The 25,423-nt window shown below is 39.7% G+C and overlaps 1 protein-coding gene across 15 annotated transcripts in view; it reads right to left on the bottom strand.

Annotated features, from left to right (window-relative positions):
- ZNF382 (zinc finger protein 382) overlaps positions 1-25,423 on the bottom strand; it is a 50,713-nt gene that overhangs the window by 12,997 nt on the left and 12,293 nt on the right. Inside the window, exon 5 of one of the 15 annotated variants that reach the window (XM_059666900.1) lies at positions 17,133-17,241. The exons of 13 other annotated variants lie outside the window; for them this stretch is intronic. In XM_059666900.1, coding sequence (XP_059522883.1) covers positions 17,133-17,235 — 103 coding nt within the window. In that variant the 5' untranslated portion in view covers positions 17,236-17,241. Of the gene's footprint in view, positions 1-16,786; positions 17,242-25,423 lie in introns of those variants that run through there. One more of the 15 variants, XM_059666901.1, reaches the window with a different exon arrangement.

Below are 25,423 nucleotides of genomic sequence, written 5' to 3'. Positions count from 1 at the left end.
TTGACAAAGGAATCAACATGAACTTCCAGTAACTTAACCACCTACCAGATTAAAAACTCAGCAATCTTCAGAGGAAGAAAAAGGATCCAGCATCTTCACAATATATTATCTACAAGGTTTTTCTGAGAACAGGAAAATGTGGACAACAGAAAAGATAAAAAACAGTCAACAGGAAAAGAACTGATAGATGTCCCCTATGTTAAAATCAGAAAATAAGGAATTTAAAGTAACTGTGATAAATATAAAACTACAAGGGAAAAACAAAGAAATATTGGTAAAGAGATAGATTTTTCAGAAGAGATAAGAAAATGCTAACTAAAAAAACCCAACAATATCTGAAATACAAAATTCACTGGATGGGTTTAACAGCAAATGAACACAAGAGAATTAGACAACTGGAAATCTGGTTAGCGGGAATTACCCAAACTAAAAGAAGAGCTCAGGCTGGGTGGCTCAGTTGGTTGAGGCATCATCCTACGCATGAAAAAGGTTGCAGGTTTGATTGCCAGTCAGGGCACGTATAAGAGGCAATGTTTCTCTCTCTCGAAAAATCAATAAACATATCCTTGGGTAAGGATTAAAAAATAAATAAAAGAATAAAAAAGTCCTCGCCCTGGCTAGTGTGGCTCAGTTAGTTGGCACCTAAAGGTTGCCAGTTCGATTTCGTGTCAGGGCACATGCCCAGGTTGCAGCTTGATCCCTGGAGAGGGTGGGGGCTGCCATGCAGGAGGCAGCTGACCAGTGTTTTTCACTATCACATCAATGTTTCTCTCTCCCTCTCCTTTCTTCTCTCTCTCTGTCTCTCTCTCTCTCTCAAAAAAAAACCAATTAAAATATTTTTAAAAATCCTTAATGAACTAGAGCAGTGGTTCTCAACCTTGGCTGAGAATCTTTTTAAAATCCTGAGAATCTTTTTAAAATCCTGATTTCTGGGCCTCATCCTCCGGAAATTCTGTTTTGTTTTTTTTGTTACTAATGTTGTGGCCCCACCCCATAACAAAGAAATAGAATTTCCGGAGGATGAGGCCCAGAAATCAGGATTTTATTTTATTTTATTTATTTATTTAAATATATTTTATTGATTTTTTACAGAGAGGAAGGGAGAGGGATAGAGTTAGAAACATCGATGAGAGAGAAACATCAATCAGCTGCCTCCTGCACATCCCCTACTGGGGATGTGCCCACAACCAAAGTACCTGCCCTTGACTGGAATCAAACCTGGGACCTTTCAGTCCGTAGGCCGATGCTCTATCCACTGAGCCAAACCGGTTAGGGCCAGAAATCAGGATTTAAAAAAGATTCCCAGGTGATTCTAATGTGCAGCCAAGGTTGAGAACCACTGAACTAGAGAATAGGATTACATAATTTAAAATATAACTGAGAAAGAGCAGAAAAAAATATTTGGCCAAAATTTTCCAAATATTGGGTAAAATGTTCCATAATTTGATTTAAAACATGAACCCTATGAACTCACTAAATTGACATATTAGTTTTAATAGTTCTTTTCTTTTAGATTCCTTGGGAGGGATTTACTATGTACACAATCATGTCATCTATAAATGAAGATAGTTCACTTTCTAATCTGTTGCCTTTTAACTTCATTTTCTAATCTTATTGAAGTGATTTGTGTCCAATTCAGTGTTTAATAGAAGTGGTGATAGTGGGCATTCTTTCTTTGTTTTTGATGATAGAGGGAAAGCATTCAGGCTTTCACCACTGAGTGTATTGGTAGCTATAAGTTTTCCAAAAATATCCTTTATGAGGTTGCTAATCTGCTCTAAGTTTTTATAATAAATAGGAATGGAATTTAACTATTTTCCTGCATCTACTGACATGATTACATGGCTTTCTCCTTTATTTATTTCTAGTTACCTTTTTTTAAAATCCTCACCTGAGGATATTTTTTCCATTAATTTTTAAAGAGTGGAAGGGAGAGGGAGAGACAGAGAGAAACTCTGATGTGAGACACATTGATTGGTTGCCTCCAGCATGCCCCAGGTCAGGGCCAGAAGCCTGCAACTGAGGTACGTGGCCTTGACCGGAATCGAACCTGGGACCTTTTGCTGCAGTCTTTTTGCAGCAAGGGTTCAGGAATCTAGAGAAGGGGCTGCGACATAAACGAAGAGACTAGACAAGAAAAATAAATTTGGAAGGCATGGGGGAAAGCCAGGCAGAGGCCTCACCCTCTAGTGAAGTGGGCTCTCTGAGGGTCCGGATCCAAGGCTTTTTATTCACACATCTTGCCCTTTAGCAAAGCAAACACACATATCAAAGGTAAGTTCTGGTAAACAGTAAAAGATTATCAGGTTAGGGAAATTGCCTAAAGCTGATCAGCCAGCAGCAGGTAATAATATGCAGATTTTCAGCCTTGCTGAATATCATGAAATCCATCAGCCTTCCGGGAACCTGCTGGTCTTAGCCTCCAGCAACCCTTCAGTCTGCATGACATTCTATCCACTGAGCCAAACCAGCTAGGACTCTAGTTACTTTTAGAGCTTTTTTCACCTTTACATGGTGAATTATACAGTTTGCTTTTTGAATACCAAGTTAAATTGTTTTCTTGGGATAAATACTTTTTGGTCATGAGGTATTATACTTTTTATTTTTTGATTTCAGAGAAGAAAGGCGAGGGAGACAGAGAGAAACATCAATGAGAATCATTGATCGGCTTCCTCCTGCATGTGCCCTGACCGGCAATCAAACCGTGGCCTGCTGGCTCATAGGTCAGCGCTCAACTACGGAGCCACACTGGCTGGGCAAAGTGTTATCCTTTTTAAATATTGCTAGATTTAGTTTTAAAATAATTTGTTAAGGATTTTATATCTAGTTTCATGAGAGATGTTGGTGTATAGTTTTCTATTTGTGCCTTTGGTTGTGGATAATGCTGGCCTTATAAAATGAGTTAACTATAAAACAAAAGGAATCCGTACCTTTTGCAACAGCATGAATGGACCTGGAGATTATTATGCTGAGTGAAACAAGCCAATCAGAGAAAGACAAATACCATATAATCTCACTTATATGTAGAATCTAATCCTATATAATAAAAGCCTAATATGCTAAGTGTCCAGTCATCCAGTGACAGGTCAACTGTTTAACCAATCAAAGCATAATATGCTAATGATATGCTAAGGCTGCTCACCGCTCGCTATGACTTGCATTGACCACCAGGGAACAGACGCTCCGACTGGTAGGTTAGCTTGCTGCTGGGGTCTGGCCAATCGGGACTGAGAGAGATGGGCCTGAAACACGCTGGAGCCCTCCCGCAGTGATCTTGCACCAGTGGGGTCCCTCGGCCTGGCCTGTGCCCTCTCGCAATTGAGGATCCCTCGGGGGATATCAGAGAGCTGGTTTCGGCCCAATTTCACAAGCCACTCCCCTCAGGAGGGCACCAGACACAGGGCTCACGGCTGGTGAGTGCTGCTGTGGCATGAGCCTCTCCCAATCAGGGCAGGGATAAGCGGGAGCAGCAGATAGGAGCTGCAGGCAGCTTTGGACTGTGGGTTTAGGTCCCATCCCCACAGGCCACACAGAGGGACCACCCATGCTCGAATTCATGCACTGGGCCTCTAGTGACTATAATAAAATGAAAAACAAATAGAACTAGAGGCATGGATTCATGGAACAGACTGACAACTGTCAGAGGGTAGGTAGGGTGGGGAAAACTGGATGAAAGAAGATGAAGAGATAAGCCAAAGAACATATATGCATAGCCCATGTACACAGACAATAGTGTGGTGAAGGCAAGGGGGAGTGGGTGGTGGGTACTGGGCAGAGGTGGTCAAAGTGAGGGAAAATGGGGGTCATCTATAATAGTGTAAACAATGAAAAATAAAAGTAAGTTGGGAAGTGTCCACTCCTACTCTATTTGTTGACATAAAATTGCTTGTATATTCCCTAATTATCCTGTTAATGTCTGTAGGATTTGTAGTGATGTAACCACTTTAATTTTTTATATTGATGATATGTCTTTCTGTTTTTCCTGTGCTTTACTGATTTTATTAACAATAAATCAGCTTTATTAGCAATAAATCAGGCTTCACACATTTTCTCTATTATTCTGTTGTGTATTTCATGATTTCTGCTTTAGTCTTTTATTATTTTTCTTTTCCTACCTTTTGGGTTTAATTTACCTTTCTTTTTCTAGCTACTTAGGCTGAGAGTTTAAATCTGTGATTTGATGGAATAATTTTTTAAATGCTGTTTATTTGCATCCATAAAATTTTGATATGTTGTTTTAATTGTCATTCAGATAAAAATTTAGTTTTACATTTCTTTCTTGATTCATGAGTTATTTTGGAAGTGTGGTGATTAATTTCCAAATATTTTGGGGACTTAGAGGTATCTTTTTATTTTTAAATTAATTCTATTGTGGGCAGAGACCATGCTCTTTGATTTCAGTTCTTTTTAATTTGTTGATACTGTTTTGTGGCCCAGCATATAGGGTTTATCTTGCTGAATATTCCATGCAATATATTCTATAAAGATTAGCTAGGCATAATTGATTGCATTTTCAAGCCTTCCATAACCTTATTGATTTTCTTTCTCTTTATTCTGTCAATTATTGAGGGAAGGGTATTTATATCTCAAGCTATAATTATACTGCCTCTTTCAGGTCTATCAGTTTTGCTTTGGTATTTCATGCCTTCTCAATGGGGGTGATATTACTCCCTAGAGAGCAAAACTAGTTCTTGGGGAAAATTCTTAGACCTCCAAAGGGCAATGAAACATAAATAGATTATGGTATTAAAATGTCATGGACTGGTGGCAATTAGAGTATAAATCTCTAAAAAAACTCGTTAGGGAAATGATAATGATTTTTTTTAAAAAGATGCGAAGGCCCTAGCTGGTTTGGCTCAGTAGACAGAGTGTCGGCCTGCAGACCAAAGGATCCCGGGTTCAATTCAGTCAAGGGCACATGCCCAGGTTGCAAGCTCGATCCCCAGTGTGGGGAGTGCAGGAGGCAGCCGATCAATGATTCTTTCTCATCATTGATGTTTCTATCTCCCCCTCTCCCTTCCTCTCTGAAATCAATAAAAATATATATTTTTTAAAAAGATGAGAAGCGCCCTAACTGGTTTGGCTCAGTGGATAGAGCATCGGCCTACAGACTGAAAGGTCCCAGGTTCGATTCCAGTCAAGGGCATGTACCTTGGTTGTGGGCACATCCCCAGTAGGAGGTGTGCAGGAGGCAGCTGATCGATGTTTGTTTCTCATCGATGTTTCTAATTCTCTATCCCTCCCCCTTCCTCTCTGTAAAAAATCGATAAAATATATTTAAAAAAAAAAAAAAGATGAGAAGCACTGGTGTATTTTTTTCAATAAAAACAATTTTAAATATAATATGGTATATGCAATAAACACCAATTATTCAAGAAAAATGATCTCAAATATATTACATACAATAAACATTAATATTTAAAGAAAAAAGGATTTTAAGTAAAATAATATTACCAAAACTATACTAACCTAGTATGATATCACAAAAGTTGTGGGAAATTATTAAAAATCTGCAAATAACAGAATTACTTCTTTCTCTTTCTCCAACTGACTTATTTCACTTAGCATAATGCTCTCCAGGCCCATTAATGCTGTTACAAATGGTAAGAATTCCTTCTTTTTTACAGCAGCATAGTATACCAGTTTTTATTCCACTCATCTGCTGATGGGCACTTAGGCTGTTTCCAAATTTTAGCTATGGTAAATTGTGCTTCTATGGACATAGGGGGGTATATGTCCTTTCTGATTGGTGTTTCTGATTTCTTTGGATATATTCCTAGAAGTGGGATTATTGGGTCAAATCAGAGTTCCATTTTTAATTTTTTGAGGAAACTCCATACTGTTTTCCATAGTGGCTGCACCAGTCTGCATTCTCACCAGGAGTGAAAGAGGTTTCTTTTTTCTCCACATCCTTGACAGCACTTGTTTATTGATTTCTTGATGATAGCCATTCTGGCAGGTGTGAGATGGTACCTCATTGTCGTTTTGATTTGCATCTCTTGGATGATTAGTGACTTTGAGCATGTTTTCATATGTCTCTTGGCTTTCTGAATGTCTCTTTCAAAAACTGTCTATTTAGGTCCTTTGCTCATTTTTTTATTAGATTGTTTATCTTTCTTTTGTTAAGTTGTATGAGTTCCCTGTAAATGTTGGAGATTAAACCCTTATCGGAAATAACATTGGCAAATATGTTCTTCACATATTTGTGGACTTTTTGTTGTTTTGTTGATGGATTCTTTTGCTGTGCAGAAGCTTTTTATTTTGATGTAGTCCCATTTGTTTATTTTCTCCGTAGTCTCCATTGCCCTAGAAGCTGTATTGGTAAAGATATTGCTATGACAAATGCCTGCTATTTTGCTGCCTATGGCTTCTTCTAAGATTTTTATGGTGTTCCGTCTTACGTTTAAGTCCTTTATCCATTTTGAGTTTATTTTTGTGTATGGTGTAAGTTGGTGATCTAGTTTCATTTTTTTGCATGTATCTGTCCAGTTTTCCCAACACCATTTATTGAAGAGGCTGTCTTGTCTCCATTGTATGTTCTTGCCTCCTTTGTCAAATATTAATTGAGCATAATGGCCTGTGTTGATTTTTGGGTTCTCTGTTCTGTTCCATTGGTCTATATGTCTGTTCTTGTGCCAGTACCAGGCAGTTTTGAGAACAGTGGCTTTGTAATACAGCTTGATATCTGGTATTGTAATCCCTCCAACTTTGTTCTTTCTCAGGATTGCTGCAGCTATTCGGGGTGTTCTTTTTATTCCAGATGAGTTTTTGGAGAGTTTGTTCTAGGTCTGTGAAATATTCCACTGGTATTTTAATGGGGATTGTATTGAACCTATAGATCGCTTTGGGTAGTATTGACATTTTAATGATGTTAATTCTTCCAATCCATGAACACGGTATATTCTTTCATTTGTTCATGTCTTCCTCTATCTCTTTTTTCAACATCTTGTAGTTTTCCAAGTATGGGTATTTTACCTTCTTAGTTAAGCTTATTCCTAGGTATCTTAATTTTTTGTTGTTGTTGTTGCAATGGTAAAGGGGATTGTTTAGTTTCTCTTTCTGTGAGTTACTGGTGTGTAAAAAAGCCATAGACTTCTGGGTGTTGATTTTGTATCCTGCTACATTGCCAAATTCATTTATTAAGTCTAGTCTTTTTATGGAGTTTTTGGGGTTTTCTCTGTACAATATCATGTCTTCTGAGAATAATGACAGTTTTACTTCTTCTTTCCCAACTTGGATGCCTCTTATTTCTTCTTGTCTGATCGCTATGGCTAGCACTTCCAGTACTATGTCGAACAGGAGTGGTGAAAGTGTTTTATTCCTGTTCTTAGGGGAAATGGTTTTAGTTTTGCCTATTGAGTATGATGTTCGCTGTAGGTTTGTCATGTATGGCCTTTATCATGTTGAGATATGCCCCCTCTATTCCAACTTTCTGAGAGTTTTTATCAAAAATGTGTGTTGGATTTTTTCAAATGCTTTTCCTGTCTATTGATATGATCATGTGATTTTTTTTTCAATTTGTTTAAGTGATGTATCACGTTTATTTATTTGTGAATATAGTACCAGCCTTGCATCCCTGGAGTAAATCCCACTTGATCATGATGTATGATCTCTTTAATATATTGTTGGATGTGATTTGCTAATATTTTCATCAGTGGTTATTGGCCTATTCAGGTTTTTTTTTATCCTTCCTGATTCAGTTTTGTGAGATTGTATTTTTCTAGGAATTTTTCTATTTCATCCACATTGTCCAGCCTGTTGGCATGTAGTTGTTCACTGTATTTTCTTACAACCCTTTGTATTTCTGTGGTGCCCATGGTTACTTCTCCATATTTGTTTCTGATTTTATTTATTTGGGTCCCTTATCTTTGTTTCTTGATGAGTCTGGCTAATGGTTTATCAATTTTGTTTATCCTTTCAAAGAACCAGCTCTCAGTTTCATTGATTTGTTTTGTTTTGTTTTTAGTCTCTATGTAATTTGTTTCTGCTCTAATCTTTATTATTTCATTCCTTCTACTTACTCTGGGCTTTTCTTGTTGTCCTCTTTCTAGTTCTTTATGTTGTAGGGTTAAATAGTTTATTACTGATTTTTCTAGTTGTTTTTTTTTTTTGAGGTATGCTTGTAGTGCTATGAACTTCCCTCTCAGGATGTCTTTTGCTGTGTCCCAGAGACTTTGGGTTGTTGTGTGTTCATTTTCATTTGTTTCCAGGAAGTTTTGATTTCTTTCTTGATCTCATTGATAACTCATTCATTGGTTAATAACATAATATTTAGCCTCCATGTGCTTGAATGTTTTTGGTTGTTTTTACTGTAGTTGATTTCTAATTTCATTCCACGGTGATCTGAGAAGATGCTTGATAAGATTTCAATCTTCTTGAACTTATAGAGACTTGTTTTGTGTACTAACATGTGGACTATCTTTGTGAATGATCCATGTGCACTTGAGAAGAATGTATATTCTGCTGTGTTGGGGATAAATGTTCTATAAATGTCTATTAAATCCATCTGATCCACTGTGTCCTTTAGAGTCTGTTTCCTTGTTAAGTTTTTGTCTGGAAGATCTGTCCAGTGAAGTCAGAGGGGTGTTAAAGTCCCCTACTATCACTGTATTCTTGTCAATCTCTCCATTAAAGTCCTCTAGAACAGCAGTTCTCAACCTGTGGGTCGCGACCCCTTTGGTGGTCGAACGACCCTTTCACAGGGGTCACCTAAGACCATCCTGCATATCAGGTGTTTACATTATGATTCATAACAGTAGCAACATTACAGTTATGAAGTAGCAACGAAAATAATTTTATGGTTGGGTCACAACATGAGGAACTGTATTTAAAGGGCCAGCCCTGACTGGTTTGGCTCAGCAGATAGAGCATCAGCCTGCAGACTCAAGGGTCCCAGGTTCGATTCCGGTCAAGGGCATGTGCCTTGGTTGTGGGCACATCCCCAGTGGGGAGTGTGCAGGAGGCAGGTGGTCAATGTTCCTCTCTCATTGATGTTTCTAACTCTCTATTCCTCTCCCTTCCTCTCTCTCTAAAAAAAAAGAATCAATAAAATATATAAAGGGCCAGAAGGTTGAGAACCACTGCTCTAGAAGTTTTTTTTATATATTTACATGCACCTATATTGGGTGCATATATGTTTACGAAGGTTATATCCTTTTGTTAGATCGATCCCTTTAGTATTATGTAGTGACCTTTGTTGTCTCTTGTGATGGCCTTCATTTTAAAGTCTATTTTGTCAGATATGAGTATTACTACTCCAGCTTTTGTTTTTCTTTTCTATTTGCATGGAAAATGTTTTTCCATCCCTTCACTCTCATCCTGTGTGTGTCTTTTGTTTTGAGATGGGTCAGTTGTAGACAACATATAGTTGGGTCATGTTTTTGTACCTATTCAGCTAACCTACACCTTTTAATTGGTGCATTTAATCCATTTACATTTAGGGTTATTATTGAGAGGTACTTATTTATACTCATCTTAATTCTGTATGGCTAGGTTTCTCTGCCTTTTCTTCTTCTCAGCAATCCCTTACAGAAATCCCTTTAGCATTTGTTGTAATGCTGCCTTGGTGGTGATAAACTCCTTTAGCCTATTTTTTTTTTTTTTTTTTTTTGGTTTGGGAAGCTCTTTATTTGACCGTCTACTTTGAATGATAACCTTGCTGGATATAGTAATCTTGGTCTCAGATCCTTGCTTTCCATTACCTTGAGTACTTCATGCCTTCTGGCCTGTAGAGTTTCTGATGAGAAATCAGGTGTCACCTTATGGGAACTCCTTTGTAGGTAACAGTTTTATGTGTGTGTTTTTCTTTTGCTGCCTTTAAGATCCTCTGTCTTTAATTTTTGGCATTTTAATTATGATGTGGCTGGGCATGGGTCTGTTTAGGTTCTTCTTGTTTGGGGTTGTCTGTGCCTCCTGAACTTGTGTGACATTTTCCTTTACCAGGTTAGGAAAGTTTTCTACCATTATTTCTTCAAACACCGTCTCTATTCCTTTCTCCCTTTCTGGCACACCTACTATTTTAATATTGTTACATTTCCCGTTGCCCTAGAGCTCCCTTAAGCTGTCCTCCTGCTTTTTTACTTGTTTCTTTCTTTTTGGTTCTTTGACTGAGTGATATTTTCTTTTTTAAAAATCTTTATTGTTCAGATTATTACAGTTGTTCCTCTTTTTCCCCCCATAGCTCCCCTCCACTCGGTCCCCACCCCACCCTCTGCTCTTACCCCTCCCCCCCCCCACTGTCCTCATCCTTAGGTGTACGATTTTTGTCCAATCTCTTCCCCCATCCCCGCACTCCTTTCCCCCTGAGAATTGTCAGTCCACTCCCTTTCTATGCCCCTGATTCTATTATATTCATCAGTTTACTCTGTTCATCAGATTTTTTTATTCACTTGATTTTTAGATTCACTTGTTGATAGATATGTATTTGTTCTTCATAATTTTTATCTTTACCTTTTTCTTCTTCTTCCTCTTCTTAAAGAATACCTTTTAGCATTTCTTATAACACTGGTTTGGTGGTGATGAACTCCTTTAGCTTTTTCTTTTCTGTGAAGCTCTTTATCTGACCTTCAATTCTGAATGATAGCTTTGCTGGATAGCTTTGCTCGGTTGTACGTTCTTGCTATTCATCACTTTGAATATTTCTTGCCACTCCCTTCTGGCCTTCATAGTTTCCATTGAGAAATCAGTTGACAACCATATGGGTACTCCCTTGTAGGTAACTAGCTGTTTTTCTCTTGCTGCTTTTAAGATTCTCTCTTTGTCTTTTGCTCTTGGCATTTTAATTATGTTGTGTCTTGGTGTGGTCCTCTTTGGATTTCTTTTGTTTGGGGTTCTCTGCACTTCCTGGACTTGTAAGTCTATTTCTTTCATCAGGTAGGGGAAGTTTTCTGTCATTATTTCTTCAAATAGGTTTTCAATATCTTGCTCTCGCTCTTCTTCTGGCACCCCCATAATTCGGATGTTGGTATGCTTGAAGTTGTCCCAGAGGCTCCTTACACTATCTTCATATTTTTGGATTCTTTTTTCTTTTTGCTTTTCTGGTTGGGTGGTTTTTACTTCTTCGTACTTCAAATCTTTGACTTGATTCTTGCGATCCTCTACTCTGCTGTTGGATCTCTGTATAATATTCTTTATTTCAGTCAGTGTATGCTTAATTTCTAGTTGGTACTTTTTCATATCCTCGAGGGTCTCACTACATTTATCGGCGGTTTCTAGAAAATTCTTGAAAAACCTTATAACCGTGGTTTTGAACTCTATATCCAGTAGTTTGCTTTCCTCCATTTCTGTCATTTCTGACCTGTTTCTTTGTCTCTGCATTTTGGCTGCTTTCCTGTGTTGATAGAGTGGTTTTCTGTGCTAGTTGTCCTATAGGGCCCAGTGGCTCAGCCTCCCAAAATACCTGAGGTGGACACTCTTCGTGCACCCCTTTGTGGGCTTTGTGCACAGTCTTGTTGTAGTTAAGCTTTGATTGTTGTTGGTATCACTGGGAGGAATTGACCTCCAGGCCAATTGGCTGTGAGAATCAGCTGTGTCTATGGTGGGAGAACTTCTGTGCTGGAGACACCCTTATGGGGCAAGACTTGCTTCAGTGGGACTTTGGTGCTCACTGAGTCTACCCCCTGAGTGTGTCCCTTATGGATCTGAGGAGTTGTAATCTGGATGGTCCCACTCTGACCATTGGGTACACTGGCACTTGGATCTCTAAGGAGGTGCTAATTTAGCCTCTGCCTGAGGCTACCCAGCAGGAGCTATGGAGAGATATGCAGATTCCTCTTTGTTTGGGATTTAGAGGTGCCCAGATGAGGCCCAGCTGTGAAGCAATGCAAGCTGCTGTGGGGTCTTGAACCTTCTTTTGGATGATCTGGGTCTCTCTGACCCAGCTGCAGTTTGTTAGGTAATTTTAGATTGCAAAGGGCCAGGCCATTCATATGCAAAAGCCTCTGCACACAGCTTGGGTGAGGCGGGCTCTTAGAGAATCAACAGGGCGGAGCAAACAGCTATGGCTGATACTCAGTCCTGCCCTAAGAGGCCCCTGGTCTCAGTGTCCCACGGTAATCGCTGCCAGCACCTCCGAGAGAAAGCCACCCTCGAGTTCCGCCTGATGCCAGACAGTCGAGTTTCTCCCCGTATGTGTCTGGGTCCCCAGAGACTCGCCCGGAACTGGAGTTCAGAGCAGTTTGGGAGCTTGAGACTCCCTCCCGATTGAGAAAGACAACCGCGTTTTCAGTTGCTAGCCCTTTCCACGTGCACCTCCGTACCTCTGCACTTTACTTCCACACCTCCTCTGAGTCTCAGTGTGTTTTTCTCTTTCCTTGTAGTTGTAGAATTTCCATTCAGCCAGCCTTCCTGTGGTTCTGGATGATGTCCGTTTTGTCTTTTAGTTGTATTTTGAAGTGGTTGTGCGAGGCAGCAATTTCAGGTGTTTACCATTGCCGCCATCTTGGTTTTTCTGATTGAGTGATATTTTCAACTTTGTCTTCCAATTTACTGATTTGATCCTCAGCTTCCCCTAATGTGCTCTGTATTCCTTCCAGTGTGCTATTTGTGTTATGTCATTCTTTTATCTCAGACTGTTCTTTTTTCATAGTTACTATATCTTTTTTCATGCTGTTGAGCATTTTTACCAGCATTACTCTGAACTCTGTTTCAGATAAATTTCTTATCTCTGCTTTAATTATCTCATCTCCTGGAGAATTTGCTAGTTCTTTCATTTGAGGGTTGTTCCTTTGTCTCTTCATTTTGGCTGTCTGTTTGGGTTTGTGACTATGTTTTAGGTAGATCCTCTACACTTCTCAATCTCTAGTGCAGGACAGTGCTAAAGGTTGTTTCTTAAAAATTGGATCAGGCAAAGACTCAAAGCCTCCACAGACTTGAATTGCCCCCAGGCAATCATCCTCAGGTATGGTGAGTTTTTTTCAACAGGGTGGGGCTGTTGCTTCTGCCTGGAGGCTAATTGTTACTTTTAATCTCTTAAGTGGCCTCAGAGCAAGGTGTTTTTCAATAGGTTGTGTTGACTGTCTTCTCCCCAGGCAAGGCAAATGTCTATCTGGGAAATATGTCCTCCACTGTATAAGGGAATGACTCAGCCCAGGAAACTTGGGGTGTCTGCTTTCTGAGCTTTATCTCCCTGAGTCCCCAGTCCTGGGTTCTGCTCTCACAGCTCCAGTTCACTTTACTCTCCCTCTGTCAGAGCACAAGGTGAGTGGCTCCACAGGGAATTTTTATGCATTGGCCCTTCAAGTGGGTACCCGAACTTTCAGCTGCCATTCCCTGACAGACAGCACCCCCCTACTTTTCACAGCTAGATGTTATGTGGGTACCCTCCTCAGTTTGGTGCTCTCTGCTGGGGAGCCAAGATTGGGGATTAGATCCCAGAGTTGTCTGTGGCGCCCCACCACAGCTGATATGTCTCTCCGGGACTTCAGTTGCTGTCTGTCCGAACCTGGCTAACATGCCTCCACCCTTCCTACCAGTCTCTATGTGGTCTCCACCTTCAGTCCTCGGGTATCAGGGTTCTCTCCTGTGAGTTTTCCATTGATTATTCAGGAAGCCTTTCCATTTTTCAGTTGTAATTCCAGCTTGTTCCTGGGAGCATCTCTGTGCAGCATCCACCTACTGTCCTGCCATTTTTTTTTTTTTAAAGATTTTTTTAAAAAAATATATTTTATTGATTTTTTTACAGAGAGGAAGGGAGAGAGATAGAGAGTTAGAAACATCGATAAGCTGCCTCCTGCACACTCCCCACTGGGGATGTGCCCGCAACCAAGGTACATGCCCTTGACCGGAATCGAACCTGGGACCTTTCAGTCCACAGGCTGACGCTCTATCCACTGAGCCAAACTGATTTCGGCAGTCCTGCCATTTTTAATTCTTTTCCACTGGTGTATTTTGCAGCTCTGTTAGAACTTCTGATGAATTAACCCTCTTTATCACAGTAATATTCTGTTCTGAAATCTACTTTGATGTGTACCTACTCCCATTTTCTTTTTAGTGTTTGCATGTGTTAATAGAGTCTGATTCCATTTTTTATGTCTTACTGCTGACAACTTCCTTAAATCCACCCTTCATTTTCCCCTCTTGCCCCACACCTGATCAAGCCAATAAGAAAGCTTGCATGTTCTCTCTCATTGGTGCTCGTGGGAAGTTTAAACCATGCAAGCCCTAGTCCACAAGTAGAACTTCCACCTGGCCCACCCTCTAACCACAATAAACATCAAAGAAAAATACTTCTTGCTCTCTCAAGTCATTTTAGGAATAGCTTGGGAATCTTTCCTTCTCTCCCCAAAAAGTCTTAAGTCAGATTTCATCTTGACATTTGGACCAAATTTGGAGTGAGTAGGGGCATTGATCTTATCCTCACATTGGATAACCTATAAGACAGCATGGTATCTATATTTTTCATCTTTTTATATTTCTCCTGCCAGTGTTTTTACATTTAATATGTGTTTTTTACACACATAGTTGGATATTCCTTTTCATTTCAGATATAGAATAGGCAACATTAGATGTTTTATTTGTTTTTTATTTCTATGGTTAAGATTTTGAAGAGATATGTTATATTCATTTTTGCTTTCCATCTTGACGATGCTGAGGCCATTTATAATAACTGTTTTAAAATCCTTACCTGCAAATTCATCACCTCTACCTTTTTTACATCTGTTTTTATTGACTTATTTTTACTACAGACTATGAGTTTTTTCCTGTTTATGGGTCATAATTTTCTTGTTTCTTCATATGTTTACTAATTTTTTGATTGGACATCAGACATTATCAATTTAATGTTGTTGAGTTTAGATATGGTTGTATTTTCATAAAGAGTATTGGTCTTTTTATGAAAGACTGCGTTGCATTTGTGGCAGCCATAGAACTGCACCACTAGGACCTCCTTTCAAAAAACAACTTGACATTCATGTGCATGCAGTGTAGTACCTTGACAGCCTCCAATTTTTAGCATCTTCAGGATGCTCTTTGAATTATGAACCAAACTAGGGTCTCCCAAGGGAACCTCCATCCAACGTCTGAACACTGAGGGGACAGGCCATTTCTGTCCATATGGGATATCTTTGATGGATAATCTTTGCTTCAGACTGCTCTGTTAGGTTGGTTTTTGGTCACCTCTGCATAATGGTCTGAGGCTCTCCCTTCCCAATCCTGTTAGCATCTGCCTTTCATTCTGCAGGTATCAGATCTGTACCATGGTTTGATAGATTTCTATGTCCAATCTTACCTCTGTCTTTAAAAATATATATATTTTTATTGATTTCAGAGAGGGAGAGTGAGAGATAGAAACATCAATGATGTGAGAGAATCACTGATTGGATGCCTCCTGCACACGCCCCTTTCTGGGGATAGAACCTGCAACTTGCGCATGTGCCCTGACCAGGAATCAAACTGTGATCTCCTGGTTCATAGATCTACGTTCAATCACTGAGCTATGTTAGCTGGGCCTTACTTTCTTCTCTTCTCTTCCATAGATGTAACCTTTAAGAAATCTATTATACTCCTAACTCCATCTTAGCTTTTCCATCCTGGAGAACCCAACAGATATACAGCAATTATATGTGGATTGGTTTAATCCTTTGTATGCTTTTGTTTACATTTTTTTTATGGAAAATCTTACAAAGTCTTTCATCTATGGCAAATCCAACCTCATTTATCAAGTGTGGCCTTTCTATGGTGTCTATTTAATGTCCATCCTATATATTAACAAGTTCTCTCCACTCAGGCTAGAGGAAACTAAAATTATTTTTCGTACAGTAGGCCATGGGAATTGTCTTAAAACACTATGATAATTGTGTTTTCCTTAGAACATGTCCTTGTCTAGTTTAAAGGAGTTTTTACCTACATAGGTGCGGACTTATATTTTAGCTAAAGACTCAAGGGAAACTCTTTCTCTGCATAGCTCCCTTTTGGGGAAAAGTGTGTTTTATATATTCTAGCCACCTTACTCTTCTTGAGTGACAACATTGGTCCCCTCAAGTCAGTAAATTGCTAAGTTCTTTTTGGATTAATTTCTCTGTACTAAAATCTGGACTGGGCCTTCAGATGAAATCCTGGAATGAAGTAGAGTTAATCTCATTTGTCTCTATTCTCTCCAGAATCCAGATCTGTGCTGCCTATTGTTCAATATCTGAAAATAGTTTTGTCCAGTTTTCTAGTTGTTTCTTGTAGAAATATAATTCCAGCCTCTGTTATTTCCTCAGGGCTGTAAGCAGAAGTCTTGAATTATAAAAATGAAGGTAAGGCCCAGGTGGCTTAATAATGACTTTCATGAAGGATTTAAGGAAACAATAGTACTAATCTTACAAAAATCTGTAAGAAAACAGATGAAGATGAAACATCCCATTTGTTTGATATGGCTGACAACAATTCTGATAAAAACTTTTCAAAGACATTTCAAGAAAACTACAGACTACTTTCTTTGGTAAAATTATGCATAGCTTGGCTCAGTGGTAGAGCATCAACCTATGAATCAGGAGGTCACGGTTCGATTCCCAATCAGGGCACATCCCCAGGTTGCCAGTTCAGTCCCCAGTGTGGGGCATGCAGGAGGCAGCCAATCAATGATTCTCTCTCATCACTGATGTTTCTATCTCTCTCTCCCTCTCCCTTCCTCTCTGATATCAATAAAAATATTTTTAAAAATCACCCATAACAGCTTACTAAAATATTAGCAAACGAATTTCAGCAATCTATAAGAAAGTTAATGTGCTTTGTTAAAATGGGGTTCAAATCAGGAGTCTGAAGTTGATTTAAAATTCAAATTAATCAATGAGATACACACAGTAACAGATTTAAAAAAATATAGTATGGTCATTTTAACAGATACAGAAAGAGTATATATTAATATTAACACCCATTCATAATAAAACTGTTGGAAAACTAGGAAAAGGAGAGAACTTCCAGAATCTAATTAAGAGCACTTATAGAGACCCAAGATATTGGAGGAGTATGTGGAAGCTACAAACTCCTCCAAGGAACAAACTGGAAATACAACCAAATTATAAAACAATCATCCTGAATAATCAACTAAAAACTAGCTAGAGATGAGTCTTATAACAAAGGATCTACATAAGAAGCCATATTGAGACTGATTGGAAGGGTGGAGAAGCAAAAAGGGCTGGTCCTGTTACCATGGGTGGCAGCTGAAGATCCAGAGGGATATCTGACTTGCAGGAGGTTCCACCTGAGAAGCTGGGGTCTTAACCCAAAGCCATATGCTTCAACCCAGAGCATTAGAACCTGGAAGAGGTGACCATTTTACATCAGTCTGTGAAAAGCAGAGGGGTTTCTGTCCAGCAGAAAGAGATGGGAGTCCACTAAAGACAATGGTATCCTCTTAAAGGGTCAACACAAAATTTTGTTCGCAGCTACTTATCCTGGGCTCTGGTGGAGGGAAGACAGAGTGGACGAGAGTCACATGAGGAGAGACTGAGGTTTGTGGCTCTAAGGAGAAAGCCGAAGGGAAAGCTCCAAAGATCCTTGTAGTGAGTCATTCTCCCATACTGCAGATGCCGTCTACTTGGGTGTAGTACTTCCCTCTTTGTGGCATCAGCCTGGATGAAAGCAATAGCCCCACTCTCTAGATTCCCTCTCACCATACCCTGTGGAGCTTATACCCTGCTGAGGAGTACAGCAGAAGCTCTTTCAGTGATGGAGCCTAACAGGCAGGTAGAAGCCAGCAGAGGCAGATCCAGATTGCCTTGGAACTTTTGCTGACCTGCCCTCAGGCCTGATGCTGATAAAAGCTGGCCTTAGTGTGCAGCTTGGTCTTTCCCACATGCACTCAGGACCGGAAGAGACAACACAAACTGTGGATCACTTGTAGCTCCAAACAGGTTTCTGAGAGCAGTCACAGGCAGTATCATATATTAGCCTGCACCACAGTCCCCCCCAAAGAGGCCCAGAACCAACAACCCAGTGGCCAGTTTCAAACAACATCAGAGAAGGATCCAATAAGCTCCACAAGCAGAATATCCAAAGGGAGATCTTGGCAGGCACCAAAACCTGCTAAGATGAAGTCTGCTTCTTTTGGTCAGCATCTGCACAGCAGCTTGCATGCCTTGGTCAGGGCTGAGTCTCAACCCTACTCACAAATGGGCTAATAGTCATCAAGACTCAATTAAAATAGAAGGATCCACATAACCCATACAAGGGACATTTCTGGAGCACTCAGGTCAGGTGATCAAGGAGACTGAACCACTGGATCCCACAAGACACCTATTACATAATGCCATTCCATGAAGACTGGGAATTGTAGCAGATCTATCTAATACATATGACAAACAAAAAGAGGCTGAAACCGGTTTGGCTCAGTGGATAGAGTGTCGGCCTGCGGACTGAAGGGTCCCAGGTTCGATTCTGGTCAAGGGCATGTACCTGGGTTGCAGGCACAATCCCCAGTAGGAGATGTGCAGGAGGCAGCTAATTGATGTTTCTCTCTCATCAATGTTTCTGACTCTCTATCTCTCTCCCTTCCTCTCTGCAAAAAATCAATAAAATATATTTAAAAAACAAACAAACAAAAAAACAAAAAGAGCCAACCAAAATGGGAAGACAAAGAAATAGGCCATAATGACAGAACAGGGGAAATCTTCAGAAAAAATAGCTAAATGAAATAAAGGTAAGCAATTTATCAGATATAGAATTCAAAGTAATGAATATAAGGATGCTCAACAGCATGAGCAGGGACATAGAAATGATAAAAAAGGGAACAGTCATAAATGAAGAATACAATATCTGAAATAAAGAATTACTGGAAAAAATGAACAGTAGGCTAGATGAAACAGAGGACTGAATCAACAATTGGAAAAACAAGGTAGAATAAAACAACTAATCAAACCAGCAAAAAAGAAAAAAAGTTTGAGAAACAGTATTTGGGTCCCCGCTGCAGACACCACTCCAAACATGCAGTGAGGCAAATGCCAGAGGGACCTCAAGCACATCCCCCCCTCCCCTCCCCTTCCCCCTGCTGCAGACACCATCCTGGACCACCCAGTGAGGCAAAAGCCAGTGGGAACTCAAGCACCTGCAGCTGACACCTGTGGGACCAGCTCAGTGGGGAAAGGGAATACAGCTCAGAACAAGGACAATCAAGGCATGAGGCTCAAGGCAGACCCAGCCTCTGTGTGCTAAGAATTTTCTGACCACTGGACTACTAAGGGTGCTTCAATCTCTCAGACCTCAGTCAGGTTGCCCAGGGTCAGAAAGGGACAGTGACTCACATTCACCTGCATTAGAGAAGCTCCCAGGAGACCCAGGATAGACACATCAAGGGTCCAGATTCAACAACATCAGAGAAAATCCAGTGAACCCGATAAATAGCGGACCCAAAGCACATGTATAACAGCTGGAACAATGACATTGGGGTTGAACCTCTTTGTTTCCAGTCAAGATGACAGAGTAGGACAATGCTGTGCTTGCCTCCTCCCATGACCACACATCAAAATTACAACTGAATTATGTATTAACCACCATTGAGAATCACCTGAAGTCTAGCTGAACAAGAAGTTTTATAACTAGGGATATATAGAATAAGTCATGTGGAGACTGGCAGGATGGGCAGAGGTGCATAATGGGCTGGTGCTTCACCCATGTCTGATGATTAAAAATTGGGAGGGATATCTCAACTACAAGGAAAAAAACTCCAGAAAAAGAACTAAACAAAATGGGAGACAAGCAATCTACCAGATACAGAGCTCAAAACACTGGGTATGGGATGCTCAATGAATCTCAGTGAGAATGTCAATAAAGAGACAGGAAACATAAAGATGTAGATAGAAAATATAAAAAAGAACCAGTCAGAAATGAAAAATACAGTACCTGAAATGACTATATTAGAGGAAGTCAATAGATTAGATGAAGCAGATGATCAGATCAGCAATTTAAAAAATGAGGTAGCAGAAAACACCCAATCAAAACAAGAAAATTAAGCAAAATGAGGATAGTTTAAAGGGCTTCTGGGACAGCATCAAGCATAAAATCATTCACATTATAGGGGTACCAGTAGGAGGAGAGAGAGAGCAAGGGGTGGAAAAATTATTTGAAGAAATAATTATGGAAAACTTCCATAAGCTGGCGAAGGAAATAGACATACAAGCCCAGGAAGCACAGAGAGTCCCAAACAAGATGAACCCAAAGAGGCCCACATTAAGAAACATCATAATTTAAATGGCAAAGTTTAAAGACAAAGAGAGAATCTTAAAAGCAGCAAGAGAAAAGCAGTTAGTTACCTACAAGGCTGCTTACATAAGACTGTCAGCTGACTTCTCAACAGAAACTTTGGAGGCCAGCAGCAATTGGCAAAAAATATTCAGTGATGGAAAGAATACAACCAAGATTACTCTACCCAGCAAAGCTATCATTTAGAATCAAAGATAAAGAATCCAACAGAGAAGAAAAAGCTAAAGGAGTTCATCACCACCAAAACAGTATTAAAAGAAATGTCAAAGGGACTTCTTTAAGAAGAAGGAAGAAAACTCAAAAAATATGAATAACAAAAGGGCAATAATTACATACCTATCAATAATCACTTTAAATGTAAATGTCACAGGGTGGCTTAATGGATAAGAAAACAAGAACTTTAAATATGCTGCCTACAAGATACTTACCTGAGATAGAAAGACACAGAGACTGAAAGTAAAGGGATGGAAAAAGATATTTAATGAAAATGGAAATGAAAAGAAAAAGCTGGGCTAGCAATACTTACACCAGACAAAATAGACTTTAAAACAAGGGCTATACCCAGCAATTCCACTTCTGGGTATTTATCCCAAGAAATACAAAACATTAATTCAAAAAAGACATGTGCATCCATATATTCACTGCAGCATTATTTACAACTAGAGGCCCAGTGCACGAAATCCGTGCATGGGTAGGGTCCCTAGGCCTGGCCTGGCAATCAGGGCCAATCGGGGCCTTCCGGCTGCCAGCCAGGGCCTTCCTTCCCTGGCTGGCAGTCCAGGCCTTCCTTCCCCAGATGCCAATTGCCGGATGGGGCCTTCCTTCGTTCTGCACTGCCCCCTAGTGGTCAGCGCACATCATAGTAAGCGAGCGATCTCCCAGTTGAACTCCCGAGGGGGCACTTTGCATATTAGCCTTTTATATATATAGATAGCCAAGATATGGAAGCAACCTAAGTGTCCATCAATAGATAAATGTATTTTAAAAATTGGTACCTAATTTAATGAAATATAACTTGGCCATATAAAAGAATAGGATCATGCCATCTGGAACAATATGGATGGACCTAGAGGGTATTATGCTATTTGAAATAAGTCAGACAGAGAAAAGACAAACACCAAATGATTTACTTGTACATGTAGATTTTTAAAAACAAAGGAATAAACAAAACAGACTTATAGGCACAGAGAACAGATTGATGGTTGCCAGAGGAGAGGGGAGTTGGTGGATGGGTGAAAAAGGGGAAGGGATTAAGATGTAATCTATCTCTCTCTCTCTCTCTCTCTCTCTCTCTTCCTCTCTGACATCAATGAAAATATATTTTTTTAAAAAGAAGTACAGCCCTAGCCAGTTTGGCTCAATGGATAGAGCGTTGGCCCGTGTACCCAAGGGTTCCGGGTTCAATTCCAGTCAAGGGCAAGTACTTTGGTTGCAGGCTACTCCCTGAACCGGGCCCTAGTCAGGGTGCATGCAGCAGGCAACCAATTGATGTGTTTCTCTCACGTGGATGTTTCTCTCTGTCTCCCTGTCTTGCACTCTCTCTCAAAAAAAAAAAAAATCAATGGAAAAATATCCTCGGGTGAGGATTAACAAAAAAAAAAAAAAAGAGAGAGAGAGAGAGAGACACAGCGAGAGAAACCAAGATGGCGGCATAGGTAAACACCTGAAATTGCTGCCTCGCACAACCGCTTCAAAATACAACTAAAAGACAAAACAGACATCATCCAGAACCACAGGAAGGCTGGCTGAGTGGAAATTCTACAACTAGAAGGAAAGAGAAAAGCACACTGAGACTCAGAGGAGGTGCGGAAGTAAAGTGCAGAGGTACAGAGGTGCACGTGGAAAGGGCTGGCAATTGAAAAAGACAATCGGGAGGGAGTCACAAGCTCTCAACTGCTCTGAACTCCAGTTCCGGGTGAGTCTCTGGGGACCCAGACTCATACGGAGAGAAACTGAACTGTCTGGCAGCAGGCGGAACTCGAGGGTGGCTTTCTCTCAGAGATGCTCTCAGTGATTACTGTGGGACACTGAGACCCGGGGCCTCTTAGGACAGGGCTGAGGATCAGCCAGACATGTTTGTTTTGCCCTGTTGATTCCCTGAGACCCCTGCCCCACGCAAACTGTGTGCAGAGGCTTTTGCATACGAATGGCATGGCCCTTTGCAATCTAAAATTACCTAACATATGGCACCTAGGTCAGAGAGACCCAGAACATCCAAAAGAAGGACCAAGGCCCCACAGCAGCTTGCATTGCTTCACAGCTGGGCCTCATCTGGGCACCTCCAAACCCCAAACAAGGAAGAGCAATCTGCAGATCTCTCCATAGCTCCTGCTGGGTAGCCTCAGGCAGAGGCTAAATTAGCACCTCCTTAGAGATTCAAGAGCCAGTGTAACCCAGTGGTCAGAATGGGACCATCCAGATTACAACTCCTCAGATCCATAAGGGACACACTCAGGGGGCAGACTCAGTGAGCACCAAAGCCCCACTGAAGCAAGTCTTTCCCCATAAGGGTGTCTCCAGCACAGAAGTTCTCCCACCATAGACACAGCTGATTCTCACAGCCAATTGGCCTGGAGGTCAATTCCTCCCAGTGATACCAACAACAATCAAGGCTTCAATACAACAAGACTGTGCACACAGCCCACAAAGGGTTGCACCAAGAGTGTCCACCTCAGGTAATTGGGGAGGCTGAGCCACTGGGCCCTATAGGACATCCATCACAGAAAGCCACTCTATCAACACAGGGAAGCAGCCAAAATGCAGAGACAAAGAAACATGTCACAAATGAAATAAATGCAGGAAAGCAAACTACTGGATATAGAATTCAAAACCACGGTTATAAGGTTTTTCAAGAATTTTCTAGAAACCGCCGATAAATGTAGTGAGACCCTCGAGGATATGAAAAAGTACCAACTAGAAATTAAGCATACACTGACTGAAATAAAGAATATTATACAGAGATCCAACAGCAGAGTAGAGGATCGCAAGAATCAAGTCAAAGATTTGAAATATGAAGAAGCAAAAAACACCCAACCAGAAAAGCAAACAGAAAATGAATCCAAAAATATGAAGATAGTGTAAGGAGCCTCTGGGACAACTTCAAACGTACCAACATCTGAATTATGGGGGTGCCAGAAGAAGAGAGAGCGCAAGATAGTGAAAACCTATTTGGAGAAATAATGACAGAAAACTTCCCCTACCTGGTGAAAGAAATAGACTTACAAGTCCAGGAAGCGCAGAGAACCCCAAACAAAAGAAATCCAAAGAGGACCACACCAAGACACAACATAATTAAAATGCCAAGAACAAAAGACAAAGAGAGAATCTTAAAATCAGCAAGAGAAAAACAGTTAGTTACTTACAGGGGGGTACCCATACGACTGTCAGCTGATTTCCCAACAGAAACTATGCAGGCCAAAAGGGAGTGGCAAGATATATTCAAAGTGATGAATACCAAGAACCTACAACCAAGATTACTCTATCCAGCAAAGCTATCATTTAGAATTGAAGGTCAGACAAAGAGTTTCACAGAAAAGAAAAAGGTAAAGGAGTTCATCACCACCAAACCAGTATTATATGAAATGCTGAAAGGTATTCTTTAAGAAGAGGAAGAAGAAGGAAAAGGTAAAGATAAAAATTATGAACAACAAATACATATCTATCAACAAGTGAATCTAAAAATCAAGTGAATAAAAAATCTGATGAACAGAGTAAACTGGTGAATATAATAGAATCAGGGGCATAAATTGGTGAATATAATAGAATCCAGGGGAAAGGAGTGTGGAGGTGCGGGAAGAGACTGGACAAAAATCGTACACCTATGAATGAGGACAGTGGGGGAGAGGGATAGGGACAGAGGTTGGGGTGGGAACCAGGTTGAGGGGAGCTATGGGGGGAATAAAGAGGAAAAACTATAATAATCTGAACAATAAAGATTTATTTAAAAGAAGTACAAATTGATAGTTACAAAATAGTCATGGGGATATATGGTACAGCTTAGGGAAAGTAGTAATTAATACTGTAATAACTATGTATAGTGTCAGGTGGGTACTAGATTTATTGGGAAGGTCGCTTTGTAAGTTATATAAATGTCTAATCACTATGTTGTATACCTGAAACTAATGTAATATTGAATGCCAACTATAATTTAAAAATAAAATATTATTAAGTAATACAAATAAATAATATTTTTATTTTAAGAATAAGTAATATAATAACTTTACATTATGTCAAATGGGTACTAGACTTAACAGGTTGATTCCTTTGTACTTTATATAAATGTCTAATCTTGTACACCTGAAATGAATATAATATTGGTTGTCCACTGTAATTGAAAAATAAACAATAAAATTTTAAAAAAATATTAAAAGCTTTGAGATAAACTTAATGAAAGATACAAAAGACTAATACACTAAAAATAATAAACCACTGTACAAGAATTAGAGAATTAACTCAAATGGAAAGGTATAATGATGGACTGAAAGACAATATTGCTATAATGTTAGTTTTCATCAATAAAAATCTTAGCACATTTATTTAAAGGAATCTACAAATTGATTTTAAAATGTATTTTAAAAAGAAAATGACCTAGAATAGCCAAAACATTTTTAAAAAGAAGAAATTTAGAGGACTTACTCTGACTTCAAGACTTATTATAGCTTGGCTGAGCACCAATCCATGAACCAGGAAATCATGGTTCAATTCCTGGTCAGGGTACATGCCCGGGTTTCAGGCTCTATTCCCAGTAGGGGGCATGCAAGAGGCAGCTGATTAATGATTCTCCCTCATCACTGATGTTTCTATTTCTCTCTCCCTCTCCCTTCCTCTCTGAAATCAATAAAAACATATTTTTAACAAAGACGTATAATAAAGCTAAAATAATCAAAGACCACATGGCATTGATGATAGGATTTAAAACATATCAAAGGAAAGAATAGTCTAAAAATAGACTGACACAATTTATGATAAGATTAACAGAGCAATTTCATTCACCAAGTGATGAGACAAATTGATATCCATATGAAAGGAAACAGATTATCTACCCTTACTTTACAATTATAAAAAACTCTTAACATGAGGTGGGCCACAGAACTAACATTTCTAAAAGAAAATACAGAGAACTATCTTCAGAACCCCGGAGAAGACAAATATTTGTTTGATAGGTCAAAGAAATAATTATAAATGAAATAATAATAAACTGGACTTCATCAAAGTTAAAAACTTATGCTCATTGAAAGACACC

This window comes from Myotis daubentonii, chromosome 15, assembly GCF_963259705.1.
Source record: "Myotis daubentonii chromosome 15, mMyoDau2.1, whole genome shotgun sequence".
In the NCBI taxonomy this organism is placed as follows: domain Eukaryota; kingdom Metazoa; phylum Chordata; class Mammalia; order Chiroptera; family Vespertilionidae; genus Myotis; species Myotis daubentonii.
Note: the sequence above shows the minus strand (reverse complement) of the source record. Positions and strands in the feature narration are given on the sequence as shown.